General features: G+C 35.4%; 1 protein-coding gene across 2 annotated transcripts in view; it reads right to left on the bottom strand.

Annotated features, from left to right (window-relative positions):
• Nucleotides 1–25,849, bottom strand: part of POLK (DNA polymerase kappa) — a 79,397-nt gene that overhangs the window by 46,013 nt on the left and 7,535 nt on the right. For both annotated transcript variants that reach the window (XM_036845528.1, XM_036845529.1), the window contains exon 2: nucleotides 2,209–2,373. In XM_036845528.1, the coding sequence (XP_036701423.1) occupies nucleotides 2,209–2,364 (156 nt within the window). In that variant the 5' untranslated portion in view covers nucleotides 2,365–2,373. The remainder of the gene's footprint in view (nucleotides 1–2,208; nucleotides 2,374–25,849) is intronic.

The following is a 25,849-nucleotide window of genomic DNA, read 5'->3' as shown; positions in this document are numbered from 1 at the left end:
ATATATTATATAAAATATACAAATATATTAATATATAAAATACATAAGTATCTATTCTATGATTGATACATATCAATACCATACAAAATTTATATGGAAGAGCAAAGATTCAAGAATACCTAAGATACTCTTGTAAAAGAACAAAGGCCAAAAAAGAGAACTTGTTCCAACAGATATCAGGACTTTAAAGTATTGTATTTAAGATCATGTTGTATAGTGCAACAACAGACAAATAATCTATTAGAACAGTAGAAAGCACTGCAGATCAATAGGAAAGGATGGACTATTTAGTAAATGGTACTGAGACACGGAGAAGAAAGAGGGAAGATCTGATAGGGACATCTAAGATAACTTAAATATTCTATTTCTTAACTTGAAAACTAGGATCAAAGGTTTTACTCTTCATCTTTTAAAAAATTGTTATGATGAAAATTTCAAATAAGTCTCAAACAGAAAAATATAGAGATTGCTATAATAAACAATATATAAAACTATCACTGAGATTTAACAACTGTTAACATTTTGCTTAATTTTCTTCAATGATTTTTTTAAGTGAACTGTTTTAAAGTAAATTACAGATATAATGACATTTAGCTATTCTATAGAGTATTTTAGCATGCATCTTTAAAAATAAGGCCATTTTCCATAATAATATGTAATCATAATAACATTTCATAACTAATAAAATTAACAATAATTCCTTAATATTATCTAGTACCCTCCCCATATTCAAATTCCTCTAAATGTTCCAAATGTATTTGTTCCAACCAGGATCCAATCTATATGTTATATTTCCTTATTTCATCTCTTAATTATCTTTGATACTTTTAAAATTGTATCTACATTTTATATACTTAAAAAATTATTTTTCCCTCAACTCTTTATTTTAGAATTTCCAAATATTCAAGAGTTGAAAGAATAGTACAATGAACACCTATATGTCCTCACCTAGATTGACCAATTGTTGATATCCTGCTACATTCGGTTTCTCTCCCAACTCTTATGTGTGCTTGTGTGTGCACACACACACATACACACACATTCTCTCTTTCTCTCTCTACTCTCTGTTTTTGGCTAAACCATTTGAGAGTAAGTTGGTGCAGTTATCAGCATGCATTTGCTAAGAATAAGGATATTCTCTTAAATTTTACACCTTTCTGCATGGATATTTCATAATACATAAATGAAACCCCCCAAATTATAGAAAAAAACCATTAAAGAACTCTTTTATGATCTTGGAGAAAGTCATATGTAGTTAACTAATTCAAGTACGTAAAAAGAAGCAAACGAAAAACTATTGCACAGGACTAAACTACCATGAGCAAAGTCAAAAGGTAAACAATAATCCAATGGAAAATTGTGCAAAGGGTAAGAAGAGACAGTGTTAAAAAATACATATATAAGTGGCTTTTAAACATATGAAAAAGATGTACAATCTCACTTTTCATAAGAGAAATATAAATTAATGCAACCCTATGTTACCATAGACTGGCAAATCCAAAAGTATAGTAACACACTATGTTGGTATGGTTGCAGCATGGTAAAATGTACTCTCACATATTGGCAGTGGTAATGTAAATTGATACAACTACTATGGAGGGCAATTGCACAATTAATTAAAAACTGCACATGCATATATCCTTTCATGCTATATGTATTTGGTGGAATAATTCCACTTCTGGGAATCTCTCCTATAGTTATATTTGCACATATGTAAAGTTATGAAATACAAGGTTATTCACTGTAGTATTGTTTGTAAAAATGAAAGACTAGAAATGACTTATATGTCCATCCATAAAGATTCTGACTAGTTCAATAAAGTATAGTATATCCACATATGCAGGCATAAAAAAGAATGAAGATCTCTAGTTTCTTATACAGAAAGACTTCCAAGATATATTAACTGAAATAAAAACAAAAAACCCACAATTGTACTATTCTCCTATTGGGGTGAAAAAAAAGGGTGAAAAAGAAGATATATGTTATTTTGCTTTAACATGCATACTATGTGCATGTGAAGTAGAAAACTGGATGGCAAAAGCAACACAAGAGAAGAGAAATTATTCTATATGCATTGTAGCTTAATAATTTTATATATTAAAATATTAAAAATTATAATTAAAAGGATATTTAAAACACTAATTTTCTTTTAAACAGAAAGTTTAAAAGTTACTAAATTAAAGATATTGAAAGAAAAAAGAAACATACCTTTGTGGCTTCCATTATAATTTTGTTAATTTTCTCTTTATCTAATCCTTCCATTCCGGCTTTATTATCATTAAGTCCCACCCTTAGGAGAAGATCATCTTTGTAATTGTCATTCTTCTCCTTTGTGCTGTCATTCTTCTCCTCTGTGCTATCCATGGTGTAAACCTAAAGTAAAAGAAAAAAAAGTTAAAATGGCTTTTTTTAATTCTCTGAAAAGCACACAAAACAAACATGCTTTTCAAAGCATTCATGGAGGGTGGGGATTGGGGAGAGGGATGGACATTTAAAAGTTAAAATGATACAGAAATCAGCAAAATAAAAATGACAGTTAAGATTTTTTGGCTATGGAGAAATAATTATTACTCAGATTTAAAAATTATTATCCCAAGATTATCTTACTCTTGGAGGGAAGAAAGGAATCAACATTTCCTGCCAACCTGTGCTAGCCACTATGCTTGGTGCTTTACACTTGAATTTTACACAGCAGCCCTGAAAGGTAGATATTATTATTCCCAATATAAAGAGAAAAGGAACCTAAGTTTTAGGACATGCCTACCGACACAAATTTGATAATAAGTGACAACATCTGTGTCCAACGTTCATGTTTTTTCCATATTTAATACACTGTATAAGAAATAAATACAAAATAACACTTCCCCTGCCTAACATTAAGATCAAAAACATTTATTACCTACTGTTTGCAGAGCTCCATTCTTAAATCAGTGAAAAAATATAGGAAGAAATATCTATCCACTTCCAGGAAATCATTACATTTTACAATGTTATATCACTTCTTAGGTTGATTTCAAATAATAATTCTTTAGTGTCTTTATATAATTCTTTATAATTTACCTTCACATACATTCACTTTTAAAAACCATTATTACAACCATGTAAAATAGACTGGCTCATTCTCATGTTAGGGAGAAAGAAATTTGAATTTCAGGAAGGTTAAATGAATTGCTCATCACAATGGGTAATTATGATAATAGTTGATAATAAGCAATTATGATAATTATCTGATAATATGCAAAAGAACTAGGCTTTTTTTTTTTTTTTCACACACACACACTGTATTTTATTTTTATAAGAGATAAATAGACTGACACCAAGCATTGTACATGGATGACCACAACAAAAGCAACAATGATTGCAATTACCAAACATGAAACACACTCATACTATGTCATAATATTGACATTCAGTCCAGTAATCCTCCACTGTAACAGCTCCTTTACTTTGCAGTGAAAATTGATTTGTATATTCTTTGCCTCTGAGTCCTTGTGGGATTTTTTTTTTTTTAAATTCAGACAGAAAGTCACAAAAATTATACTCATCCTCATCAGTTCACTCAGTCCCATGTAATTCATTTTTTTTTTTCATCTTGATCTTTTGTTAGCACTTTTATGAGTTCATCAGTTTTTCATTAGAGTTCTGAAAATGCTTATTCATTCAGTTCAGCAGTACAGTCAGTTACCAGAAACCTGTACTTGTCAGAGTCTTTTCCATGAATTTCTTGAAGATGAAACCCTTTTACAGGAACATATTTGCAAAATCATCAGAGTACACCCAGAACTGTCTGTAAATGACAAAAGACTTAAAAATGACCACGGTTAAAGATTTGATGAGAGTTCATAATAATGCAGTTGACAAGAAAATTAGTTATTTCTGAGATATACATTTTAAAGTAATAACTAGGATTATTACTTATAACATTATACCAGAACATATAAGATTTTTAGAAATTTCATGTAATGTCTGAAACATTTATATTAACATATTTCCATACATATTTCCATACAAATACAAATATAAGATTTTTAGAAATTTCATGTAATGTCTGAAACATTTATATTAACATATTTCCATACATATTTCCATACAAATACAAATATAAGATTTTTAGAAATTTCATGTAATGTCTGAAACATTTATATTAACATATTTCCATATAAATAACCCAATGAAAGTTTAGTATTAGTTGTTTTGTTTGTTTTTTTATACTGCAGGTTCTTATTAGGCATCAATTTTATACACATCAGTGTATACATGTCAATCCCAATCGCCCAATTCAGCACACCACCATCCCAACCTCACCGCAGTTTTCCCCCCTTGGTGTCCATATGTCCATTCTCTACATCTGTGTCTCAACTTCTGCCCTGCAAACTGGCTCATCTGTACCATTTTTCTAGGTTCCACATACATGCATTAATATACGATATTTGTTTTTCTCTTTCTGACTTACTTCACTCTGTATGACAGTCTCTAGATCCATCCACGTCTCAACAAATGACTCAATTTCGTTCCTTTTTATGGCTGAGTAATATTCCATTGTATATATGTACCACAACTTCTTTATCCATTCGTCTGTTGATGGGCATTTAGGTTGCTTCCATGACCTGGCTATTGTAAATAGTGCTGCAATGAACATTCGGGTGCATGTGTCTTTTTGAATTACGGTTTTCTCTGGGTATATGCCCAGTAGTGGGATTGCTGGGTCATATGGTAATTCTATTTTTAGTTTTTTAAGGAACCTCCATATTGTTCTCCATAGTGGCTGTATCAATTTACATTCCCACCAACAGTGCAAGAGGGTTCCCTTTTCTCCACACCCTCTCCAGCATTTGTTGTTTGTAGATTTTCTGATGATGCCCATTCTAACAGGAGTGAGGTGATACCTCATTGTAGTTTTGATTTGCATTTCTCTAATAATTAGTGATGTTGAGCATCTTTTCATGTGCTTCGTGGCCGTCTGTATGTCTTCTTTGGAGAAATGTCTATTTAGGTCTTCTGCCCATTTTTGGATTGGGGTGTTTGTTTCTTTGATATTGAGCTGAATGAGCTGTTTATATATTTTGGAGATTAATCCTTTGTCCGTTGATTCATTTGCAAATATTTTCTCCCATTCTGAGGGTTGTCTTTTCGTCTTGTTTATGGTTTCCTTTGCTGTGCAAAAGCTTTGAAGTTTCATTAGGTCCCACTTGTTCATTTTTGTTTTTATTTCCATTACTCTAGGAGGTGGATCAAAAAAGATCTTGCTGTGATTTATGTCAAAGAGTGTTCTTCCTATGTTTTCCTCTAAGAGTTTTATAGTGTCCAGTCTTATATTTAGGTCTCTAATCCATTTTGAGTTTATTTTTGTGTATGGTGTTAGGGAGTATTCTAATTTCATTCTTTTACATGTAGCTGTCCAGTTTTCCCAGCACCACTTATTGAAGAGACTGTCTTTTCTCCATTGTATATCTTTGCCTCCTTTGTCATAGATTAGTTGACCATAGGTGCGTGGGTTAATCTCTGGGCTTTCTATCTTGTTCCATTGATCTATGTTTCTGTTTTTGTGCCAGTACCATATTGTCTTGATTACTGTAGCTTTGTAGTATAGTCTGAAGTCAGGGAGTCTGATTCCTCCAGCTCCGTTTTTTTCCCTCAAGACTGCTTTGGCTATTCGGGGTCTTTTGTGTCTCCATACAAATTTTAAGATGATTTGTTCTAGCTCCGTAAAAAATGCCATTGGTAATTTGATAGGGATTGCATTGAATCTGTAGATTGCTTTGGGTAGTATACTCATTTTCACAATGTTGATTCTTCCAATCCAAGAACATGGTATATCTCTCCATCTGTTGGTATCATCTTTCATTTCTTTCATCAGTGTCTTATAGTTTTCTGCATACAGGTCTTTTGTCTCCCTAGGTAGGTTTATTCCTAGGTATTTTATTCTTTTTGTTGCAATGGTAAATGGGAGTGTTTCCATAATTTCTCTTTCAGATTTTTCATCATTAGTGTATAGGAATGCAAGAGATTTCTGTGCATTAATTTTGTATCCTGCAACTTTACCATATTCATTAATTAGCTCTAGCAGTTTTCTGGTGGCAGTTTTAGGATTCTCTATGTATAGTATCATGTCATCCGCAAACAGTGACAGTTTTACTTCTTCTTTTCCAATTTGTATTCCTTTTATTTCTTTTTCTTCTCTGATTGCCGTGGCTAGGACTTCCAGAACTATGTTGAATAATAGTGGTGAGAGTGGACATCCTTGTCTAGGATTTCAATCCAAGTCTTCTTACTCCAAGTCTAAAGCAGGTACCATGACATCACAGCTGCCTCCAATTTGGGGTTCACTTATACTACAAATAAATGGCCAGGTGAATAGCTGCCATGAATCTACAACAAATTATGACAGTGATTTCTCATTTGCATGATTTACAGAGGGTTCACTTATTCTACTCTGCCTTGAGGACCTTCCCTCCCCACCGCTCCCCTCCTCTTCCCTTCCCTTCTTTTCTTTTCTTTCTATTTAACATCCATCACCATAGTTGTTTTTTTTTTTTCATGTGATGAGAACTTTTAAGATCTACACTCTTAGCAACTTTCAAGTATACAATACAGTATTATTAACTATAGTCACCATGCTGTACATCTCCATGACTTATTTTATAATTGAAAGTTTATACCTTTTGACTCCCTTTACCTATTTCCCCCATCCCCCTACCCCTCACCCCACCCGTCCACCCCCCATCCCTGCCACTGGCAACCACCAATCTGTTCTCTGTGAGTTGTTTTTTGTTTTTGTTTTTAGATTCCACATATAAGTGAGATCATACGGTATTTGAATTTCTCTGACCTATTTCACTTAGCATAATGCCCTCAAGAAGACCTTTTCTTGATAGCTGCTTCCATTTTTGACACCAGCGAAGAATAAAATAAATTATGGAAGGAAATTTGAATACTGTGATTATTAGTGACAGTTCCATTAGAACAAAAAAAGTGTATATCACAGTAGTTCTCAAACTTTGCGACACACTAGAGGGATGTCTGGAGGGATCTTAAAACTCTTGATGCCCAGGTTGTATCCCATACCAAATAAGTCAGAAATTCTGGGAGTAGGAGCCAGATACCAGTATTTTTAGGAGATGCCCAGATAATTCCAGTGTGCCCTAAAGTATTGGAACCACTAGTGATGTTGTTTCTAGGTACCTAAGGGAATATAGGTTGATTTTCTGTTCTTATCATTTGAATTTTTTTCTCTTCAGCTTTCACATTCAGCCTAATATTATCCTGTATTTTGCCTTATGCTTTAGTAATCCAATAACTTGTCATTTTCTAGTAAAACAGGTGAATGTAATTCATTCATAATTTCCCCAAACCAACACTACTGAAGAGTGAAGGGACTAAATGCAGACATCCTGCATTTAAGCTGCCTTGTCCTTTAAATGTTAAAATGTACGAAAGGAAAAGAAACAATTATTGAATGCCTACTACTTCACATATAGTATATTACTTAGCCCCAAAACTCTGAGAATTGGTTTTGGTCCTTAATTGGGGAGAAGAACTGGGCTATCAGCAATACTGGCACCAGGCAAAGTTGTGAGATAGGTAAAGTTAGTTTTCATTAACTTGCTGCCTTTTTTTTTTTTTTTTGGCCGCACTGAGTGGCTTGTGGGGATATTAGTTCCCCTACCAGGGATCAAACCTGGGCCCTTGGCAGTGAGAGCCCGGAGCCCTAACCACTGAACCGCCAGGGAATTCCCACCTTGCTGCCTTGTTGATGCCCCATCACCAGGTAACATATATCCAGTTTCATGGACACAGACTTACTATCATCTACATGCTAATGACTTGCAAGTTTACAGCTCTAGTCCAAATGCCTGCCTGACATCTCAAATTTAGCAAGTCTGAAACTGACCTTCTCATCTGCTTCCATGCCCAAAACCAGCTCTACTTTCAGCCTTCCTCATCTCAGTTGAGGGCAGCTCTAATCCATTCCAATTGCTCATGCAAAAAACCTTGTAGTGATTCTTGACTCTCCTCTTTATCATACCCCACATCCAAACTGTCAGGAAATCCTGTGGGCTCTACTTTCAAAATGCACCCTGAATGTAACCTCCTCTCACTATTTTCACTGCTTTCACACTAGTCTGAACCACCATTATTTCTTGCCTGGATTATTGCAATAGCAATAATCTTAAATAGCCTCTGTTCCTGCCCTTGCCCTCCTATAGTCAATTATCAACACAGTAGCCCAACTGATTCTTCTAAATCATGAGTTAGGTCATATCACTCCTCTAATAAAAACAGTACAATGGCACCTCATCTCACTCCAGAATAAAACCCAAAATCTTTACAGAATCTGTATCCCTATTACCTGTTACCTGTCTACCCTCATACCTAATACTCTCCCCCTTGCTCACTGCTTTCCAACTTTGCTGTGCCTCAAATCAGCGAGGCACACTCTGACCTGGAGGCCTTTTGCACTGGCTGTTCCTTCCTCCTCGAGGGTTCTTTGGCCAGATATCCTCTTGTCTAAACCCCCTTATCTCCTTCAAGTCTTGGCTTAAATGTCACCTTCTTTTTTTTTTTTTTTTTTTTAAATTTTATAGCTACTTTATTTATTTATTTATTTATTTATTTTTGGCTGTGTTGGGTCTTCGGTTCGTGCGAGGGCTTTCTCTAGTTGCGGCAAGCGGGGGCCACTCTTCATCGCGGTGCGCGGGCCTCTCACTATGGCGGCCTCTCTTGTTGCGGAGCACAGGCTCCAGATGCGCAGGCTCAGTAGTTGTGGCTCACGGGCCCAGCCGCTCCGCGGCACGTGGGATCTTCCCAGACCAGGGCTCGAACCCGTGTCCCCTGCATTAGCAGGCAGACTCCCAACCACTGCGCCACCAGGGAAGCCCCAAATGTCACCTTCTTAATGAGGGCATATCCTGACTTCCCTATTTAAAACTGTAGCCTGATTATCCCTCCTACACCCTCTTTCCAATGCCCCATTGCTTTTCATAGTTTACTTACTTATTATGTTTATCATTCCCTAACATAAGTTTACTTACTTATTATGTTTATTGTCTACCTCTCCTGTGAAAACGTAAGTCCCATGAGGGCAGGGAACTTTTTCCCCCTCTGATGTATACCAAATGCCTCAAACAGTGCTTGGCACAGAGTAGGTGGTCAATAATCATTTGTTAAATGATCAAACTCAGTTTATATCATTTTCTTATTCTTTTATTCACATAGCAAGTTCACATAATCACATTAAAAGGTTGGGAGAAAAACTGCTTTTCTGAAGTTAATAATTTAAAAATACTTTGTTTTCCCTTATTTCAATATTACATATGTAAGGACAAGTATATGAGCTTAACCACTTTTGATTTTATAAGTCTTATTTTCCTATGATATTTAATGGTTAAATTGGTTTATTAAAGCTTTCAGGACTTGTATTATAATATAAGAATATTTTGAATTTACATATTAGAATGCTTGCTAGGCTCCATTAATATTAAAAAATTCTAGCTTGTATTTCTGCTTTGGGAAATTAAGTTACTTTGTTAAATTTAATTTGTTTGATTAATATTTTTCAATTATATCTAAATCTAAGAAAAATCAATGGACAAAGGTAATAAACAACATACTAAGTTTTAGTATACTTGGATCTCTCTGAGTTCCTTTTGGTACTATCATTTGTGTTACTATGGTGAGTCTGCTTTTGTTGTTATTGGTTAGTATTTGTTATTTTCAAATTTCTAAAATTTCTCATTAGCACTGGCTATCTGTATTCTTCCCATTAGCTCTCACTGAGTTTCTTTATCTAGAAATCCACAAATTGAAAGGGGGAGTTTCTAGCAGAGATGATCACATAATATAACACAGTATGATAATTTCCATATTTTTCTGGGAAGTGAGATTTAGTACTACTTCAAATGGCTTTGTAAGGACAGCATATAATGGAAGTGCCTAGTGTATGTCTGGTACATGATAAACTCACAATCAATACTTATTATTTATTATTATTATTAAAGTTAAGCCAAATTTCCAGAGCTGTGAAAATCACTAGTCCTACTTTTCTTACTTCACTCTTTAAGATAAAGAGACCCTAAAAGGGAACAGGGTACACTGTGAGCATCCTTGAGAAAAAGCTAATGTTCACAGATCATATAGATGAATTTTGTTTGTTTTGCTTCCAAAGAAGTATTTGTCCTATGATTACTATGCACCCACATATAGTCACATATATAGTCCCAAGGCCTATGAATGGATATAACTGTGACTTATAAACAAAAAATTTTTTTGAGAAAGAGAATAGTCAAACATTTTTATAGTTCAATATTACAGAATACAGTCTGTTAACTTCAATTCAGAAGCTGCACAAACAGTAATGCACAGCTCAAAGGAAAGAACTCTGGGTTCTTGTGGTTTAGCATATTGGTTTAAAAGCACATTTTCTCTGAAAATATTCAAATTCTTCCAGTCTGATTCTACCACTGACTATTCAGGTTACCACTTTAAAAATGTAAGGCCAACCTCTGTTTTGGTGATAGTAAGAAAGGAAAATTAGAATTTTTCAGAAGGAATTCTAAGAAAGAAGTTTTCTGTGGTAGGGTTCCTCCTCCTTATAAAAAGCACACAAAACTATGTAAACAGTATCACAAGTGCTTAGCACATTGACCAAAGTCACCTGGAATTAATCTACCAGGAAACAGGTAAAATATACTAAGGGTAAAAGAGAGAGAGAAGGAGGGGATCAAGCAGGAGGGGAAGGAAGAGGGGAAAGAGGAGGAGGGAAAACTAAACTATAGTAGGCTCCTAGACAGAGCTTGCTTCCTATTTCTAACATACTGTAAATAACCATACTCAATAACCACCCCCCAGAAAACCTTTATATGTCTTAAGAACAAATATTATTTTTAAATCCCTCAAATGTTCAAATATTTAATGTCTGAACAGATTAGGCACCCAGTACAAAACTTCAGACTGTGATTAAATGTTCTTTTTACAATCTACACTTAAATACAGTGAATTAAATGTATCAAATTAAGAATATTACTCTAATTTTAATGTAGTAATTTCCAAATTAACGCCTGACTTAAAGTTTTCTTTTTCATTTTCATTTATTATAAAAAAGTTTTTTAAATTTTCAAGAAAATTAAAAAATCACAACCCCAAGACTTTAACAGATTAATTTGTTAACATGTTCCTTTCCAATTATTTTACACACACATATATGAACATATATACTCAAACTGCATGCCTAAAATTTTTTAAATAAATTTGTTTATTTAATTTATTTATTTTTGGCTGTGTTGGGTCTTCATTGCTGTGCACGGGCTTTCTGTACTTGTGGTGAGTGGCGGCTACTCATCATTGCGTCACACGGGCTTCTCATTGCAGTGGCTTCTCTTGTTGTGGAGCACAGGCTCTCAACGCACAGACTTCAGTAGCTGTGGCACGGGCTCAGTAGTTGTGGCACACGGGCTTAGTTGCTCCGCGGCATGTGGGATATTCCTGGACCAGGGCTTGAACCTGTACCCCCTGCATTGCCAGGCGGATTCTTAGCCACTGTGCCACCAGGGAAGTCCCTACAATTTCTATATGATGGGAATTAAAGCACAGAGGCACCTCTGTATTTTTAGCTTTAGTTTTTTATATCTTTGCAAAATAAGATGTACAAAAATTTCAAAATTATTTGAGACAGTATTATCTGCAAGATTTAAAAATTTACATGTATCACTGAGAGAAATAACAGAAATAATGTAACCCCACAGATCTTAAACCAAGGGGATGTATGCTAAAAGAAAACTCAAGTTGGGAGTTCCCTGGCGGTCCAGTGGTTAGGACTTGGCGCTTTCACTGCTGTCCCCTGGGTTCAATCCCTGGTTGAGGAACTAAGGTCCCACAAGCCACATGGCTTGGCCAAAAAAACCCTCAACCTTTCACCAAGGATTTAAGGTCTATTCTTTAAGAGAGAACCATGCATATATTCTCTTCAATTGTCTTTTTCCTTCCTGAGTTGCCTATTAATTTTAATTTATTTCAAAGATGAATGAGACAGAAGGCAGTCAAAAACCCTACACTCTACATAATCCTACAGATGTATAAAATTCGTACTTAGAGAATAATAAATTGAAATTATCTGCTTCTTAGTACAGAATGAAATATATCCTGATACAAAACACATTAACTAAACATCAGTTCAGGGACTTCCTTGGCGGTCCAGTGGTTAAGACTCCACACTTCCAATGCAGGGGGCACAGGTTTGATCCCTGGTTGGGAAACTAAGAGTCCACGTGCTGCGTGGTGTGGCCAAAAAAAAAAAAAATCAGTTCAAAGGTAAATTCCCAAAGCTCAGTTTATACATTCCTATTCTGATGATGAGCTGCATATTTTGTAAAAAGTCTTCCAGGTTCTTTAACAAGGAAAACTTTGTTTATACTCACACAAAGGAGGTAGGCCAAGAGGTTCTTTCGTTAGGTATTAGATCAAGTCAGCAAAAATATTTACTTTTGTAGACATGATACCAAACAGATTAATTTTGTTTTAGTTGAGGTATATAGTAAAGCACACAAACCTTAAGGGATAGTTGAATACATATGGTCTTAGAAAAGGAGGAAAAGGTTCTCCTGTGGTACCATTTTGGGTATTGTAATAATTTTTAAAATTCTACAATCTCAAATGTTACCATTTTAATATAGAATTGCATAAGAAGCCAGGATAATAAAGGAAGGTTACACCACTAGTGGGAAATATCAACTATTATATTATCACTATATTATCTCCTATATTATTGGAAGGAAAATATTTAATAAAGTCAGAAAGAGTTGTACAGGATATTATTTTATTTTCCTATCCTGGGAAAATGATCACTTCAATTACCTCCTCTGCCAAATGGCTCCAATTTTTTCTGAGCCCTAATCTTGATCCATTGCTGATTTCTTAAATTTCTTATAGCTCTAACAGTCTACGGCAGGAGTTTAAAATATTTTTAGCAACGTAACCCTTTCACATGAAATATCAAACTTTTCCTTAAATCTTTGTTCTACAAATGTTGTACAGCTCTCTTATAATTTCTTCATATATATTCTATCACTAAAGTAAAAGAATAGGTAGCCTAAAGAAAAGGAAAAGTTAATAATAACCTTCATTTCTTTGGTTCTCCTGATTCCTTAGAAATACCTGTGTGAACACTGATATATACTGAAATTGTTACCAACTCCAAGACTGCACTCACAGTTTTCAGATAACAATTGTTTACTATTGATGAATTTTAAAAGATGGTTTCCATAAGAAGTCAGGCTCTAAAAATCATTATTATTATGTTTTCTTCCTAGTCTTATACATGCCTGAAAACCAGAAATAAAAAATTAAACATCCAGAAAATCTGCCAATCATAGGAAAAAAAATTAGTAAGAAGTTGTGATTTTGTAGTAGTTAACCCAAAATGATTTAAAATATATCCACATGCCTCCCCCTGCCCTAATAAATAAAAAACTCCATAAGTATCTGACTTTTGTTTAGATTATACTCTGTTAAAAGAACTTTGGTTTTAAAAATTAACAATCAATTTGTAAATTATTACTAACATAGTTATGAAAATACATTTAAATAGACATGACATAGGGGCTTCCCTGGTGGCGCGGTGGTTGGGAATCCGCCTGCCAATGCAGGGGACACGGGTTCGAGCCCTGGTCTGGGAGGATCCCACATGCCGCGGAGCGGCTGGGCCCGTCAGCCACAATTGCTGAGCCTGCGCGTCTGGAGCCTGTGCTCCGCAACGGGAGAGGCCGCGATGGCGAGAGGCCCGCGCACCGCGATGAAGAGTGGCCCCCGCTTGCCACAACTGGAGAAAGCCCTCGCACAGAAACGAAGACCCAACACAGCCATAAATAAAATAAATTAAAAAAAAAAAAAAAAAAAGGTGGCTAGCAGGATATCAGAGCCGTTTTAAATATACATGACATAGAAGAGCATCTGATAACAAAGGATCTGGAATTTATACTAAATTAGCAAAAATAATTATTCTTGATGAGATGATCTCTTTCAGGGTTATATGCTATAAATGGGAGGGTAATAATGATTTGGTTTTAGTGATACTAAATTTGTTTTGAAGCTTCAAATAACATTAAAGGAAGGTTTGTGAAAGGAGCATGAGTTAAAAAAACCGTGCAAAACACTGAGCTAGAATAATTTATTAAACTATCATCTCTTATACAATAAAAGTCATTTATGTTAACTAATGTTATTAACCCATAAAAGCAAAAGCAGTCCAGACTTACTGATTCCTATTTTTTTCATAACTAGATCTAAATATGCTAACTGCTTATTTTAATATTCAGAAGACTTAATAAAAAGAGTTCAGTTCTAAGAGGAAATTTGACATAGTGCAAAAAGTATGTGCTTTGGGGACTTCCCTGGTGGCACAGTGGTTAAGAATCCGCCTGCCAGTGCAGGGGACACGGGTTCGAGCCCTGGTCTGGGAATATCCCACATGCCGTGGAGTAACTAAGCCCATGCGCCACAACTGCTGAGCCTGCGCTCTAGAGCCTGTGAGCCACAACTACTGAGCCCACGTGCGACAACTACTGCTGAAGCCCGCACGCCTAGAGCCCGTGCTCCGCAACAAGAGAAGCCACTGCAATGAGAAGCCCGCACGCTGCAATGAGTAGCCCCCACTGGCCGCAACTAAAGAAAGCCTGCGCACAGCAACAAAGACCCAACGCAGCCAAATATAAATAAATAAATAAATTTATTAAAAAAAAAAAAAAAAAGAGTATGTGCTTTGAAGCCAGAAAGACCTGGACTGAAACTTAAACTGTGAAACTTAACTAAATTGTGTCTTCTTAGGCAATTTATGTGATTTCAAGGTGTATGAATCTTGGTATTCTGCTCTGCAAAACTTACTTTTCAGGGTTTCTGAGGATTAAATGTGTGATATGTAAGAGCCCACAGCACAGTAAACATATAGTATGCATGCAACAAATGTGGAGTCTCTCCTCTCACTTTCATTCTTACTGATTTCTCTAAAATGTGATGAAGCCTACAGGCCTGGCTGCAAATAGCCTGTAATCGATTCAGAAATGATAGAAAAATAAGAAAAATCTTCATTACTAAATAAATGACAAGTGAAAAAAATCACACACACACTCTCCCTCATCTCCATACACAAAAAAAGTCACCTAACTTTAGGGAAGTTGGAAAGAACAAATGGCACCCACCCTTTGGATCCTGTGGAACTCAGTGAACCAAAAGGGAATATTCTTCATGGCTTTTAAGGCTATACCACTGACATGATCCTAAAATTCAAATCAAGATACCAAGCAATTATATTTTAGTTTACCTTAAGTGTATGAATATAATATTAAGGTAATCAAGTCTAGACATATTTGAAATTTCAACATTAATACCTAATGTTGAATTCGATCTCATAATGATTAACTTGTATGAATGCACTGTCATGTTTGGCATGACTGATTTAAAAATCACGTATATTACTGTCTAGAATATGTACAAAAATACTTTATATTAATGAAGCTTGACAAATAAATGCATTTTTAATATTAAAAAATCACATTAATATACTTGTAAGAATAAATCAAGTTTTCAGAGTAAGGTTTTTTTGTTTTTTAAAAAATTTTATTTATTTATTTATTTATGGCTGTGTTGGGTCCTCGTTTCTGTGCGAGGGCTTTCTCTAGTTGTGGCAAGCGGGGGCCACTCTTCATCGCGGTGCGTGGGCCTCTATCGCGGCCTCTCTTGTTGCGGAGCACAGGCTCCAGACGCACAGGCTCAGCAACTGTGGCTCACGGGCCCAGTTGCTCCGCAGCATGTGGGATCCTCCCAGACCAGGGCTCAAACCCGTGTCCCCTGCATTGGCAGGCAGACTCTCAACCACTGTGCCACCAGGGAAGCCCCCAGAGTAAGGTTTTTAATTAAATTACAGAATACTCCCAAGACAATCTCTGGAACTCTAGTTTAGAACATGTATATTCTAAAAATGTAAATATCTGCTAAATGCTCACATTAACAGATAATTTTCATCCCTTAATCTAAAAATGCACTTGTATTATATAACATTCACAGGTAAGCAAGATGTATCTCTGCCTCTGTAGGACACCATAATTTTCTTTAAAAAAGGAAAATGAATCCCTTGCTTTGGTTTCCTTATGGAATTTTTCTTTTTGATTTCCAATCTAATAATCATTGGAAATGTTTCTACATTCCTTACCAGCCCGATAGGTTGGGAGTCAAGCAGACTCTGAAAACAGCATCCATTTATTTCAACAGAGATTAGAACCATATAACTTGTTACCTCCTTTACTCAAAGGTTTAGAGCTAAGACTAATAGCAACCTTGCTTTGGGACTTAAAATCTGGCTTCTTGCTATGTGATTATAATTATAAACTGTTAAAATAAAGTATTGGTTTTTACTAAAGGGAGAACTTCAATTTATCAGATTTCAGAATTTTAAACCATAATGGCATTAGCATATTTGCAAAACCTACTAAGTTAATATTTTTGCCAAAAAGCCCTTGCCCAATGCCAGTAAATTATGGTTAACTAACCCTGCTATTAAATCTGCACATGATATAAAATTATGAAAATTGATCAAGTGTTGACAGTAGCTTCCAGCATGTGAAGCACTCATTTCTATACTGCCAAGTACAATAAGAAACAAAATTTCATTTACAAATGAAATACCCATTTCCTAATACTACTAAAATAATTATCTTTAATAGTACTTCACAGATGCTAGGAAAAACAAAAAGGCACAACAAAAAAATACTATAATGTGTAATTCAGTGACCCACCGCTTAAAGACAGAATACAGCAGAAGTGATAAGTTGTCATGTCCAAGAATGGGTTATAAAACAATGTGACGTCTATCTTGAATATTCTCATTCTCCCTTGGATTACTCACTCTGGGGAAGCCAGCTGCCATGTGAAGCAGCCCTGTGAGGAGCTCCATGTGTGTGAGCTTAGAAGTAGATCCTCCTCCCGTCAAGTCTTCAGATACGACTGCAGCCCTGCACAAGAGCTTGACTGCAACCTCATGAGCCAAAGGCACTCAGTTAAGCCCCACCAGGATTCTTGATGCATAGAAACAGTGAGATAGTTAACATATATAGCTTTTTAAAATATATATATATTTACAGCTTACTATCAAACTTTGTAATTATCTCAGCACGGAACACCACCAGTCTACAGACCACATTTTGAGTAGCAGTGCTTTAAAACAGCTGTTTTCTTTCTTCCTTCCTTCCTTCTACCCTTCCCTTCCCTTCCCTCCTTCCTTCCTTTCCTTCTTTCCTTCTTCCTTTCTTTCTTTCTTTCCTTCTTCCTTTCTTTCTTTCCTTCTTTTGCCACCCCACGCAGCTTGTAGCATCTTAGTTCCTGGAGTCCTAACCACTGGACCACCAAGGAACTCCCCAACTGTTTTCATTTGAATAAAGGTGAAAACTGTACACATACTAATAAACTGATCAACTAAATAAATTTTAAGCCAAATAACTTTTTCTCCTAGAATCTGTGCAAAAAAAATTAGGCAATATTTTTTATACTTAGTACAACTAAAATATAAACTTCCAAGAGGGCAAAAACTGGTACAGTGCTAGGTCACTGAACCTGTTATTTAATAAATGTATGCTGAATGAGTGGCTGATGGGCAGATTAATATACAGGAAGCAATAAAATTAATGGTAACACCTCAGTTAAGTCTTTTAAAATGCAATCAAAAGTTAGCATTTGGATCTTACAGTGTTTTACACGCATTATCCTATTCAATTTTCTGGAGAGATGAGGAAACAAAAGTGCAGGTTTAGTAAATATCTTAGATAAGGTCATAGAGATTTGCAACTATTTCAGATCTGGCTTCAAAGCCATCACACTTAACCACTACACTATAAATACAAAGAAGATGAAATAGAAAATTAGTAAAATTTAGAAAAAAAAGAAGAGTAGTTGTTCTGTAGACTGATATGGAAGTAACATCAAAGTGGTGTGAATGATAATAGATAAAATATCATACATTCACTATAATAGAAAGCACAAGTTAGGGTCTAAATTTATTTATAAATGACATCATGGTCTTGAAAACTCTCTAAAAGCCTAGGAAGTCTTCAAATGAAGAATATGAAATAATAACAAGGAAACTAAAATAAAATTATGAAAATATGATGTTCATTTAGACTTTTCTAAAAACCAGGAATTTTTAAAAGAGTATCCTGAAATGTGAGAAACACTATACAAAGAAAAATACATTTGGGGATCAACTGCAGATCTTCCTAGTGATCCAAAGGGCAATTTCTTCAATAATCATAGCAACTAAAATAAACAGTTTGTTTTTACCAGGCATTGTCTTACCTAATAACTTAAATAAAAATCAATTATCAAAATAAAAGGCCCTAGGGACCTCCCTGGTGGCACAGTGGATAAGACTCTGCACTCCCCAATGCAGGGGGCCCTGGTTCGATCCCTGGTCAGGGAACTAGATCCCACATGCACGGCACAACTAAGAGTTCGCATGTCGCAACTAAGGAGCCCTGTAGCTGCAACTAAGGAGCCCGCCTGCTGCAACTAAGACCCGGTGCAATCAAATAAATAAATATTTTTTAAAAAAAATAAAGTTAATTGTACTTTAATGACACTGAAAACAAAATGGGCACTGATTGTATCTTGAGACCAGAACCTTGTCCCCAGTCAATCAATCAATCAATCAATCAATAAATAAAAGGTCCTCTATTTCTCCCTAAAGTGACGCATGAAATAAAGGGAAAGCATTATTCATAAAAAGAAAGACTTGCTCTGAAAATGAGAGCTTCTTAGGTATGGTCTTGGTACAAGTCAAAGTAGCAGCAAAAATCATTTCTCTTTTACAATACTGTCAGCCAAACTCTCTAAAGTCCGGGGGAAAATTAAAACAGATGAAAATAGAAAATATGAAATTCTAGAAGGTTGGCTACATTTGCTGAAAATATGAATAAATGATAACTAACATTTTCTAACAACTTACCATATGCTAGGCAGGTACTAACTGCTTGAGAAGCATTCTCTAATTTATTCTTCATGATTATTCACTAATTTAGATATTATCCCAACAGAGTAAATATTAGTAAAATATATAAGGAAATTGAGGCTTAGAGAATTTATGTAATTCACCCATGATCACAGGAGGTGTCCAAGCTGGAATTCAAATCCAGATTCTGTCTCCAGAGCCCACATTTTAAATCTGTACGCTAAATATATAAATACTGCCTAAGATGCCAGTAGGTTTATTTTACCTTCATTCTTTTTTTTTTTTTTTGGGCTGCATTGGGTCTTCGTTGCTGTGCGCAGGCTCTCTCTAGTTGCGGCGAGCGGGGGCTACTCTTCATTGTGGTGCGCAGGCTCCTCATAGCAGTGCCTTCTCTTGCTGTGGAGCACGGGCTCTAGGTGCACGGGCTTCAGTAGTTGTGGCATGCAGGCTCTAAGACACGCGGACTTCAGTAGTTGCAGCATGTGGGCTTAGTTGCTCCACAGCACGTGGGATCTTCAGGGACCAGGGATTGAACCTGTGTCCTCTGCATTGGCAAGCGGATTCTCAACCACTGCGCCACCAGGGAAGTCCCTTACCTTCATTCTTGAAAGATATTTCCATCAGACATAGAAATGAGTTGACAGTTTTTTTCTTTCAGTACTTTTCAGATGTTGCTTCGCTGTTTTCTAGTCTCCATTATAACTGTTAAGACCACAATCATTCAAACTGTTGTTCCTTATATTTGATGTGTCATTTCTTTCTGACCGCTTTCAAGTTCTTCCTCTTAATCTCTGGTTTCGACAGTTTGGTCATGATGTGCCTAGACACACACCTTCCTTCAAAGGACAGATCTAGACCAGGTTCCTATATTCTCCGTGAACACTTCCTTCTACTCCTGCTTCCTCTTCATCTGCCCTTTTAAAGATCTGAAGGTTTTCTCTGTCTCTGATATGCAGCAGAGCTGCCTTCCTCATCCCCTCTTACCCTCATATTGCATATATTTATTTTTTTTCTCTTTTTCTAAAATTTCCCCTAATGAGAAAGAGAAAAAATGCTTTCCAAGGCTTCAAAAATTCCCAACCTTTCTTTTCCAAGACTATGACCTACAAAATCTATTTGAATTATGTACCTGAAATATCAAACATTATACTAATCTTACTCACAATATAGTTTGGGTTCTCATTCCACAAAAAACTAGCAATAATCCCTACAAAGAAGCAAAGGGCTTTGTCTCTGGAATTTACCAGCGTTTCTTTACTTCATACATCTTTTAATACGTCTGCTTGAGGCTAAAGTAAATAATATCCCACGTTGGTCATTAATTCCCTTGAATTCCGGTTGGTTTTGATAACTCTCTTAGATCATGATGTATAAAGTATGGTTCCACTGTGAAATGCTTGCTACAATGGGATATACATGATAGCCATGAATTTTTTATGTGAAAAACTGAAAAATTCTGTTAATATTTTAGATATTTCTAACAGAAATGACCTATTGAGATGTCCCTAAGGTAAGATATTTATTATATACTTTATACTTTTTAAAAAAATTACTCTAACTAGTTCAGATTTGGTTATGAAATAAGATTAGGAATGTGGTCATATTAACCCTTGGTATACCACAAAGATCTATTAGACTCAATTTTAGTTTTCGAGTTTTTTTCTTTGAGCTAGTTTATTGTAAGCATTGATATTTCAAATCTTATTCCTTTTTAGGAATCTTCCAAAGAACAAAAAAAATTTATTCTTTTTTTATCAGAATAAAATTCACCTTATCTTGCAATTTCTATATGGATCTATTTGAATCCTTTGTAAATTGAAGATACATTATGGTGATCTCTATAAACTGAAGATATTTTATGGTATCTTAGGGATCTTATTTTTCCTATATCTTGAGTATTTTGTTATTTTATCACCCTAGGAATTATTTAATCATTACTAATCAATTATTTTTTCAAATAATAAGAAAATGGAATGGAACCATCTAGAAAGATGATCTAGTAGTGAAATAAATCATCACTATTACACGGTTCTTCAGTTTTCTTATTGTGTTGCCCATAGTATCATATCTTTGAAAGAAAGTATAAGAGAAGCATAAAGATACTATTTTTGCAGGGGTTTTTTTGTTTGTTTGTTTCTGGGGGCTTGTTTTTTGGTAGTTTTCATTAAACATAGTTGAGAGTTCTAAATTTTTCATTTTCTGCCCATACTGGCAAAAAGAGGAAATTTGACAGAAGAGTTTCACAATTATCAGACAAATCAGAAGATAAATGTAAAGAGACTAGTAGCATTCTAAACTATAATGATGGTGAAATTAATTTTATAAGCAAAATCTCAGACTGAAATTTCAGATGATTCAAATAGATACATTTTCTGAAACTCAAAAATCAATGAGTAAACAATGCACTTTTAAGAATAAAAAGCAAATATGGCATTCCCACCCAGTTTGTCATTCAACAGGAAGGACTTCATCACAGCATATTTTGCAACAAGAATTTGGAATATCCCATTTTGCTAAGAGGATGTATGACACTGTTCTTTCATCCTTTATGATGTTTGTGCACTAAAAGTTACTTAATATAGTTTGTAAGTGCACAAATGCTTAATGCAGATATTATACAAAAGGGATAGGAAAGAAATAGATGATGAAGAAGTGAAAACTTCATTGGCCTTCATTCTAACTAGTGTTTATAAATATAAAAATGAAAATGTTTTACAATTATGAAGGAAAGAAAATGGTTGTTTTTTCTTTAACAAGATTATGAGAGGTCAAAGTTTTTAATGTCATTGCATTTGGATGATGTAAGTGCAAGATAAAGAGCCAGAAGTAATGATAAGCTAGAATCTATTAAAGATGCATATGAAATCTGGGATATTTATTTACTTATTTATTTTTGGCTGTGCTGGGTCTTCGTTGCTGCGCGCGGGCTTTCTCTAGTCTCGGCGAGTGGGGGCTACTCTTTGTTGCGGTGCGCGGGCTTCTCATTTCAGTGGTTTCTCTTGTTGTGGAGCATGGCTCTAGGTGCGCGGGCTTCAGTAGTTGTGGCACACAGGCTCAGTAGTTGTGGCTCGCGGGCTCCAGAGCACAGGCTTCAGTAGTTGTGGCGCACGGGCTTAGCTGCTCCGCGGCATGTGGTATCTTACCGGACCAGGGCTCGAACCTGTGTCTCCTGCATTGGCAGGAGGACTCTTAACCACTGCGCCACCAGGGAAGCCCTGGGATCTTTATTTTTTAAATGGATAGTTCCAGGATCATGCATAAAAGTCGATGAGCAGCTAGAGTTACTTTCAAAGGACATTACCTATTTCAGGAAAATATGAAATAAAAACCTAAGTTTACTAAGTTTTGATTTTTATTACAATTTCTAATAACAATGTTGTTCACTATTCCTTTATTGTTACTTCTCAAGATTATTCATAAATTACTCCAAAATATAAAAAATAAAATGATAATAAATGCCAATTACTACTTTTCATGATACAGAAGAGTTAAATCAATACATAACTCCTTTATCAACATTGGACAAAAGGATGATTGCAACAGGCTCTAGAGATCACTTAAATTATTCATGGGTAGGGACTTCCCTGGTGGCATAGTGGTTAAGAATTCACCTGCCAATGCAGGGGACGTGGGTTGGAGCCCTGGTCCGGGAAGATCTCACGGGAAGATCCCACATGCTGCGGAGCAACTAAGCCCGCGAGTCACAACTACCGAAGCCCGTGAGCCGTGCTCCGCAACAAGAGAAGCCACCGCAATGAGAAGCCCATGCACTGCAACGAAGAGTAGCCTCCGCCTGCCGCAACTAGAGAAAGTCCGCGTGCAGCAATGAAGACCCAACGCAGCCAAAAATTTAATTAATTAATTTAAAAAATTATTTATGGGTAATTAGAACATAGTCTTGCTAGTAAACACACTCCTTTAGTTATCAGTCATAGAAAAAAATCGTAGACTGGCTACCTAATAAGTTATTGAAGCTTGAAAATGTATGTGGATGAATTTTCTCTTAAGAAAATTGTCAAACTAAAGAAAAAGTATGCAACATACCTAGAAAGTAACAGATGCTTAAATGTTTAATAATACTAATCATAGTTGTTGTTGTTTGTCTAAATAAAGTTGGCCCTCCGTATCCCCAGTTTCCACCTCCGGGGATTCAACCAACCAATGGATCTGCAGTTGGCTGAATCCGCAGATGTGGAAGGCAGATATGGCAGGCCAACTATCCTATGCTGCTATTATACGAGGGACTTGAGCATCCTCGGGGTCCTGGAAACAAACCCAACCCCCAGAGGATACTGAGACAACTGTATATGTATTAAAAGTACATAGTATAAGCCTCTGAAGTTCAGAAGTCCAGGCTAGACTATTTACTAGCTAGGACCTTGGAAAACTTATTTAACTTCTTTGAACTTTAGTTTCCTTACATGTAAAATAAGGATAATGTATATCTTGCAGGATTTTTGTGAAAAAATGAATACTAAATGTAATAAACCTAAAACAATGTCTGACATTGAGTAGGCCCTTAACAAATGATACTTCTTCCTTAAAAAAACTATGATGGAATTTGGTTCTTTAGTTTCTCATGAATTTTAATGGTGCTTAGTGATTTTTCTCCTGGGCCTTGTTAATTGCAATTCCTACAACTTCCCTTCAATCATCAACCAACTAAACTTATTCCATTTATCCATATATACTGAACACTCACTATGTGACAGGTAATTTTAAAGCTTTCCTTGCTCTTTAATAATAATGTAACTGTTAAAAACATATCAATAGTTTTATTACTTATTTTTGTCTATATTTCTAAACAGTCTAGCATTATTGTCTACGTTCTTAGACATACATTTCTGTATGCTAGAAAATGAGTCTATGAAAGATGTCATATATATCTCATTTTTACAGCACCTTAATCAGGATCATCATATAGCAAGTTCTTTAATAAATACTTTAAATGAAGCTGAAGATAACTGTATATTAATAAACTATATCACCATAACAGCATGCATATTCCATAACAATATTTTTCAGCTTACTTGACTAAGAAGAAGAGGATCTGAAATTACAGTAAATGTGAAACAATGAAAGGGCTGGGGAGAAAAACAGAAAGCAAACACATTTACAAAATAACTATCATGAGGATTCTACCAATACTTAAGAATACCACAATGCTTTATATAGTACGGCTTTAACATATTAACAAAATAATTTTTCAATGTAATTTCTCAATGTAATAAAAAGAGGTTAAAAGTTAGAGACTCAAAAGCTTGGTGAGAAAAACAGAAAGAAAATGTATACATGCAGAGAGTGGACACTAATATCCTTGTTCATCTATTACATATGTACACTATGTACTTTTTAGACTAAAGGATTTTTTACTGTTATAGTGAAACCTATTAAATGACAACTACCCCTGACAAGTTTTTAATGCACAAAACCAAATAGATATAAATAAAAGATAATGAAATACAATTTCAATTTTATTCAACAGACAGAAAGAATAATTCTGCTTGGAACATGCCTGACTTGGCTCTCTTCTGAACAACAGGAAACAGGACAAAAGGGTAGCCTATATGCTCTTTGAAATTCTGTTTCTGAAATCAGTCTTAATGCTGAATGTTAGAACTGTCCATGGGATGTGACTTATTCCTAAGTAGCTGTATGCAGTGTATTAAGGTATCAATGAGTACCTCCCCTTCCCCTCTCAAATAAAGTTGTCCTTGGAGAGTTAAATGGTAAAAATTCAACACACAAGGGAGTCTAAGATATATATGCAAACTCACCTTAAGGATCAGAGTAACAGGCAAGTCCTAGCAGTATGAGCATAATATAATAATAATAATTGATGTCAATAAAACAAAGTCTTTCAATCCAAACGGAGTGTGGGTAGTTAGAAACAGAACAAAGAAAAAGAAAGTAAGCAAGGTAAATACTGGCAGTGCCTAGTTAAATATCCATCATCACAACAGGGATAACCTAACTTAGTGCTACTAATCATTTAGAGTCATAATTGAGGAAAAAAATATGAGACTGGGATATAGTAAAAGGACATCAAGCCTATATTTGAAACCAAGATATGAAGAGCAGTCACAGGGCTGGGGAAAATGGTGAGAATTTTAGGGGCTCTTGAGATAGTGAGGTGGGAAAAAGGACTGAAGTAAGAATTAAGAATGGGCATAACATAATTCTCACTATTCCTATAAGTCAATTACAACAGGATGGAAAGCATGTTTTGAAGGTCCTATTATAGCTTTTTCTTCTTCTAGCTTCTCACTATTTCTCACCTACTCCCTCCTCTGTTTTTCCCATCACTACTGCCAATGACTGCTACAGTAGAGGAAGAACAGAAAAGGAAGAAAAATAGTAACAGACAATAGTAATGCACAACACATATAAACAATAGGAATGCAGGGGAAGGGGAGGAATGAGGAAAAAAAAAATAGTACCAGCATATATAGGAAGGAGAGAAATTCTGCAGCTGTCTGGCTGTGGGGACCATTCATACATAAAGAATGCACATAAACTGGTCAGATTAACTACAAGGCTTCTTTTATTCAACTAGATTTTATGATTGGCTTTTGGTATTTTTCTCAGCAACCGGAAAATTTGTTCAACTATTTAAAAAACTTGACAGATCCTTTAATTAAGTTAATTCATAGACTGGTACACTTGGGTTACTTACACTGGATATGAATATACCTGCAAAGATCTAAGTCTAAGAGAAAATCACTAATTTGGGAGATAGGCAGACCAGATGTTGACTATTGACAGGTAAAATACAATCACTTTTTTGCACCAACTCAAAAGTTTAAGATACATAGGGGAGCAATGCCCTCAATATTCCTACATTCACTTTACAGGTTTGTATAC

Source organism: Balaenoptera musculus, chromosome 3 (assembly GCF_009873245.2).
Source record: "Balaenoptera musculus isolate JJ_BM4_2016_0621 chromosome 3, mBalMus1.pri.v3, whole genome shotgun sequence".
Classification (NCBI taxonomy): Eukaryota; Metazoa; Chordata; class Mammalia; order Artiodactyla; family Balaenopteridae; genus Balaenoptera; species Balaenoptera musculus.
Note: the sequence above shows the minus strand (reverse complement) of the source record. Positions and strands in the feature narration are given on the sequence as shown.